At 53.4% G+C, this 6538-nt stretch overlaps 1 protein-coding gene across 1 annotated transcript in view; it reads left to right on the top strand.

Moving 5' to 3' along the window:
• Positions 1-665: 665 nt before the first annotated feature.
• MED12L (mediator complex subunit 12L) overlaps positions 666-6538 on the top strand; it is a 333810-nt gene continuing 327937 nt past the window's right edge. The window contains exons 1-2 of the mRNA XM_053903719.1: positions 666-933; positions 1800-2023. Coding sequence (XP_053759694.1) covers positions 1925-2023 — 99 coding nt within the window. The 5' untranslated portion in view covers positions 666-933; positions 1800-1924. The remainder of the gene's footprint in view (positions 934-1799; positions 2024-6538) is intronic.

The following is a 6538-nucleotide window of genomic DNA, read 5'->3' as shown; positions in this document are numbered from 1 at the left end:
GTCAGAAACTTGGGATCAGGCAGAGATAGCTTTGTGGCTTTGAACAAGTCACCGGGCCTCACTGCGTTGACTCAATTTCTCCATCTACAAAAAGGGTACGGTAAAACCTTGTAAGGTTTTGCTTTTTTCTTTAAGGATCAGAGACCTTTAAACTGTCAAGATCCTGGCACGAAGGGAGGGCTCCATAAATGGCAGCCATCATTCTTGGACAAGTGCCGGCACATCCTCCGGGCGCGCCTCCCGCGGGGTCCCTCGGGACCGGCCGGGCCCGCCCCCGCGGCTCCGGTCTCGCAGTGCTCGCGGCAGGTGGCCCAGCATCTCCGTGCCCACGCCCCGAAGCGAGCGGGGAGCGCGGGCGGGTTGGATGACCAAGGTCTCCCCTGGAGGATCGCCTCCCTCCCTCCACACGCCCGGCGCAGGTGAGGTTTCCGGCCCAGGCCACGGGGACAGCGACCCCGGGGAGAGGTCGTGGCGGACCGCGCGGCCCACGGCCGGGAGAGGGGTCCTGCGGGCACCCCCTCCCTAGCCCAGTTTCACCCCAGGACCAACCCCGGCTCCGGGGCCCGCGGGCTGCGCGCTCTGCGGCTGCGAAAACCCGGAGAGGCGGATCGGAGCGCGCTCGCAGCCAACTCCTCCGCGGTCCGGCCGCCGAGCTGGGCATGCTCAGTGCGGCCGCCGCGCCGCCGTCCGCCAACTCGGAAGCTCGCGCTCCCGGGCCGTGGGGGCGAGAACGCCGGCGGCGGCGAGCCGGCGTCGCCCGCCGCCCCCAGACAGTGGCAAACTTCGCGGCGTCCCCGGAGCTCGCCAGGACGAGACTGATACCTCACAAATAAAAACCAGTCCAGTCCCCCCCATCCCAGCCCGAATCATGGAGGCTGTGGCCGCCGGAGTGCCGCCGCCGCCGGCCCCTGCCCACTAGCCGGGGACCAACAGGTAAACTGTTGGGGGTGGGGTGGGTGGGAGGAGGAGCTGCGGCCGGGGGGTGGCGGCGGGCTGGAGAAGCCCGAGACGCCCGCGGGCTGGCTGCCCCCGTCGGCGCTCACAGCCCTCCCTCCTTCCCCCTTTTCCCCAGCCCCTAGAGGGGCAGCAAAGGGTTAAATCGGCCCCGCGCCACCGTGAGCACGGCCCCCTCCAGCCGCCGCGACCGCCAGCAGCGCGCCTCGGCGTCTGCCCGGAGCGGCCGAGGGGACCAGCGCCTCGGATGCGCCACCGGAGCCCGGCAGGCGTCTAGGAGGCACCGGCCGCTTACCCCAGTCCGCATCCCTGCCTCCCCCAACCCTCCAGGCCTCTCTCCCCCCGCCCCGGCCGGGTCCGCGCCCAGGTGGTGGGGTCTGCGGGGCGCGTAGCGGCGCGGGAAGGATCCCTGCCGTGGAAGAGGGGCGGGGGCGGGCTTCTCCGCAGTCTCTTCCCGGGGCTGGAGGGCCACCCTCACGTTGGGCGAGCACTCGAGCCACCCGCCTGGGCGCCAAGAAAAGTTTTTTTTTTTTTTTTTTTTTCCCCGTGCCCTTCCCCCACCTCCCACCCCTTGTCCGGCTGGGGTGGGTTTGGGTCCATTGGTGAAAAAAGTCACACGTTCCCATCAGCTGCTCCTCCCCCTGGGGACAGGGTGGGGGGGGGGGCGGCGGGAGGCAGGCGCCGCGGGAGACCCGGGCGGACCTCCAGCCGCTCCGCCGCCGCCACCGGAGCAGTGCGTCCCGGGGCTGAAGCGCAGCCGGGTGCCCGCCGAAGACTGCCCCCATCAGTGCGTGTCTGCGTGCCGGGCAGCGGCAGCATCCAACCTGCTTTATTCCTGCCTGCAGCGCCACAGCGAGCGAGCGAGGAGGGGGAGAGAGGGAGTCTGTCTGCAAAGTGCTGCTCCCTGGTGCTCAGAGGCGGCTGCTCCAGCTCCAACTCTCATTCATTTCGCCGGTTAACATGAGAGATCATGGCCGCCTTCGGGCTTCTCAGCTATGAGCAGAGACCGCTGAAACGCCCCCGGCTCGGGCCGCCCGACGTCTACCCGCAGGACCCCAAGCAGAAGGAGGTAAGGGCGCCGGCGGCCTCCCCCGCAACTGGGGCCGTGCTCCGCAGCGCTGACCCGGGGCCAAGTTGGCCCAGCGGGCATCGCCGGCGCGGCGGGGGGAGGGCTGGGGACGGGGGCCGGGCGGCGGGGGCCGGGCTGAGGGGCTGGGGGGACCTCGGGCGGCGGAGACCCAGCGGCTGTCAGTCGCTGCGCTCCACTGGGGCGCTCGCTCTCCGGGTGCCGGGTCGCTTCCCGGTTACCGGGCCTTGCACGGCGCCGCTGGGTGCTTCACCGGGTTCCTCCTTGCCGAAACCCTCTTGCTTGCTCTCCCCCGCTTCTGCCTGCTTTATTTTTCTCCCCGCTGCTTCGGTAAATCCGCGTAAACTTTTTGAAAAATGTTGGAATGCAGCGCATCCGACACAGGTCTTACGTTTTGCGCCAGCTGAGCAGGGACGGTGGGGGGGGGGGGGCGGCGTGAGGGGGAGACCTTTTCTGTTCAAATTTTCCACTTGGGAGTGGAAGTCATATTTATCGAGGTGATAAATATTTAGCTCTTTGAACGTACTTGTTTCTGTATCCTCTTTTCCCTTTAAAAAATCAATATCAAGGGGAACCTGATTTTCGTCCCTAGAGGCGATTGGTTTAATTGCTGGAGGCTGTTTTGTATACGTAAAAGCAGACGGGTTACCTTGGAAGGGAAATATGTCCCGGGATTTCTTATTTATTTGAACGCAATTGGAGAAACCTTGACTCTTGCCTTAGGTACAGTAGCTTCAATGTCTAGAGTAACCATGACGTTTTATAACCATTTATGTGTTTGTCAGTAGTTAACAAGTAATTATGTAACAACTCTCCAGTTATAATGATCACCCTTGGCTACACAATTTGCCCAGGGATTTGCCTTTTTTTTTTTTTTTTCTTTTTTCTTTTTAAAGATCACCTGCTACCCAGCTGTGCTTTCTGACTTTGCCAGCTGCAGCCCACCCCATCCTCTGTTTTCTTTGGCTAAAAACGAAGTGAGCACATTGCAGAACTTCTTTCTGGGAATCTGAAAACTCTCTATTAAAAGTTTGGAGGCCCACTGACATCACAGAAGCAGCTTTGTAAAGAAGGCGAGGAGGGGTCCTTAAGACTTCCTTTTTGATAAATGTATCTATTTCAGTAATAAAGGAAGAATGCTTGCTCTGGTTAAACTTCTGTTAATGTTTCTGAAAAATAAGGAGTGGCAATTCCTTTTAGAGGCATAAGCACATTAAGTATGTTTGAGAATCCGTGGAGTAAATCAGTTTGAAGCTGGGAGGGTTTTACAGGTGGTTCTCAGTTGAGGCTTAACACTAACAATGGTTTGAGGAGATGTGGCCCATTCTTCCGCTCCCTGTTCTCCCTGGGGGCTACTCCCACCCGAATAAAGTTAAGTGTTAAGGACTACAAATAACAGACACTAAGAACCAACTGTAATGAAAATTAGTAACTTAAAAAAAGATCAGTGCCAGGAAATTTTTAAAGTTTTGGTGGGGACAGGCATACTGATTGGCTGATCTTTCTCATCTTGTAATTAATGTCTGGCCACATTTTCCAGAAGGCAGTGTAATTAATAGCATCTCTCTAGTTACGGCCTGGTCGTCTGGGATGCCACGTGGGCGTGTGAAGTGTTTATTCCTCAGGTCAGTGCTCATTTAGGATTGGGGCCCTGTGATTCTTGAAAAAATAAAATTTTGGATTTTAGGATTTTACAACATTTTATGGCATTCTAAAACTGGAAGTGACCTTAGAGTCTATTATATGTAACTTCGTTTTGACAAAGTGAAACTGAGGCCCAAGAAGGTTTGCCTGACTTAATCAAGGTGTATGATAGACAAGCAGAGGATTTGGACCACCAAACCAGTCTTGTGTCAAGACTGATATTGTGTTAATGATTTATGCTAAATTGTGTGGTTCTGATATTACTCCCTTTCCCCCAAGACAGCCAATATTTCATCTCTCTGGAGCAGAGTCAGAGTTATATGTGACTGTAGCCAAATGTGAGTACAATACGGAACAGGTGCTTGGCTGTTCTTGTGTGGTGGTGTGGTGAACAGTGCTTCATAGGCTGCGGTTACTTATGTACTGACTCAAGATTTTTACCCTATCCCTGTATCACCTGTACTTTTATTCTAATATTTTCTTTAATTTTTAAGAAACTTTTTTGTTTTCTAGGCAGCAATACGCATGAAGCCATGGATTCGCATATACATATATAATGCAAAATTTGTAATCAAATTGTTACATGTAGACATTAAATTTTTATTTGCTGGGTATTCAATATATGATTGTACATAATAAAACAAGCCTTATAACTATTGAAACTTCTAAAAGTTTATCTCTGCATTTAAGACCGTTGTTGTGTTCCATCAGAGATATGTGTGCCACGCTGTGGGAAGTGCTGATTTAATGAAGGAAGTATGGGCTTCCAACTTGGGCAGACCTGGATTTGGGTTCTGGTTCAGCCTCTTTGCAGTTGTGTGGCCTTGGGCAAGTTGCATAACTTCTCATTTGTAAATTAGTATAATTGTTCTATTCAGAAAACCTTCAAAACCCTGGCTACATTTGTGTGAGAAAAACCCTCCTCCTGGTGGAAGCTATTCTCATTACTATAGCTGTAACTTTTATTATTGTTAACGAGTGGTGGTAGTGTTCTGGAGAACAGCTCCTGGGAGAGAGGATGGAACCCTTGAATGAAGGTCCCCTAAGGAGAAGGAGGGTTGGGTGGGGAGAGCTGGAGGCTTTAACCTGCTTGATTGAGAGCTTGCCTGTGCATCAGCGCTCCACAGGACTTTATTCTGTGTTGTGTTATAGTACTTTGTCTTTTGGAAACCGATTGTCCTCAAGCCTTGAGACAGAATCGGAAAACTGAGAGTCATCCTTGATTTCCCTTTCTTCCTTATCCTCCATAACTCATCTATCAGGACATCTTGTCTGGTCCAGTTTCCAAATATATTTCCAATCCATCTGCTCCCCAGTTTCACTAATATGCTCGACTTCCTTTCTGCTTCAGGCTAACTTTTCTCTGCTCCTGGGCTCATAAACATGGTGATCGGTCTGCCTGGACACTTGTCTGCCCATCCATTCCTACCCCCTCCCCCCCCCTGCCCCGCCCCTTCCTCCCGGCTCTTCTCACTTTAGCCTGTGGTTAGGAGGGTAGGCTCTGGAGCCTGTCTGGCTGGGTTTGAAACCTGGCTCTGCTATTTACAGACTCCATATTCTCCCCATGCCTCAATATCCCCTCTTGTAGAGTGGAGATGCGAATATGCTGTCTACTCCATAGTGCTGTTGGAAGATGACATGGGTAATGGCACGTAAAGAATTTAGACTAGAGTCTGGCATAGATTTGACACCCAAATACGGTCAGAGTCTGCCTCTTCATCTTTCAGGTCTCAGCCCAGTGACCTTCTCAGAGGCCTTTTTGGTATAAGCATGTAGTTTGTAATTTTGCATTTATTTGTATGCTGCCATTCCCCACTAAAGGGTCAATTTCTTGAGGGCACGGATGAGGGCTGTTTTAAGCATCACTAAAGTACCTGGCACCTAGTGTAGGATCCTCGGATCCTGAGGGCATGAATTCTTGGAATGTATGAATGAAAGTGGGGATGAATGAATAAAAAGAGGAAATCTGGTGATTGAGGGGTGTTAGGGACAGTCTAGTTTAACGGAGAAATTATCCTTGACTCCTAACCTTGGGGGTGACAAGGCCGAAAGCTAAATTAAACCCTAGAAGTATGAAGGAAGAGGAGTTTACCCTGGGGTGGAAGAGGTCGAAACAGCTGAATAGTGTTTTCAGGAAGTCAAATTAGTGAGAAAAATAGTTTGGGTCAGTCATGAGATTTCCAGGCATTAAGACCCGTAGAGGCCCCCCGGCAGGGGAGATTGGGGTGCAGTGGGAACAGTCTGGTGTGCAGTGCAGAGACTGCCCAAGGACAAGTACAGTAAAACTTGGGGAAGGAGCAGGGAGTTAACGAAGGTGGGTGGTGGTGTCTGCATGTGGATAGCCCAGAACAGCTGTTCTCAAACTTGACCTCTCCTGATCACCTGTAGGGGTTTGTTACAAACTGATGGCTGGGTTTTTCCGATCCTGTAGTTCTGAGCCAGGGCTCAACAAGATGCCTGGTGATCTGATGGCTGCTGGTCCAGTCCCTGCTCTGGACCCTGACCCAGAGCGATGACATCCACTTCTGCAGAGGCTAAAGAGTTCTGCCTGATGCAGGTAGGGCAGGACTAGGCATCTGGTATGGCTAACGTTGTGGGAGTTTGGTTTAGCAGCCGGCTCAGCCGGGGTCTGGTGGGCTTTTCTCAGAAGTTGTGTCCTTTCTTGGATCAAAGACAAGTCAGGAAGTCTCAGTCCCCCTCCAATGGCTTTCCATTACGCTTGGAATAAAACACAGACTCCTTACCTAGGCCTTCAAGGCCCTACCATCTGGTCCTTGCTCACTTCTGCAACCACTGCCGGTAGCTAAACCACCTGGCTTTGAGTTCTGGCTTCGTCACTTACTACCTTTTTGA

The sequence above is a fragment of the Panthera pardus genome, unplaced genomic scaffold (genome assembly GCF_024362965.1).
Source record: "Panthera pardus isolate Hobbes unplaced genomic scaffold, ASM2436296v1 HiC_scaffold_16, whole genome shotgun sequence".
NCBI classification, from domain to species: Eukaryota; Metazoa; Chordata; class Mammalia; order Carnivora; family Felidae; genus Panthera; species Panthera pardus.
This window is presented reverse-complemented; position numbering and strand designations above follow the sequence as displayed.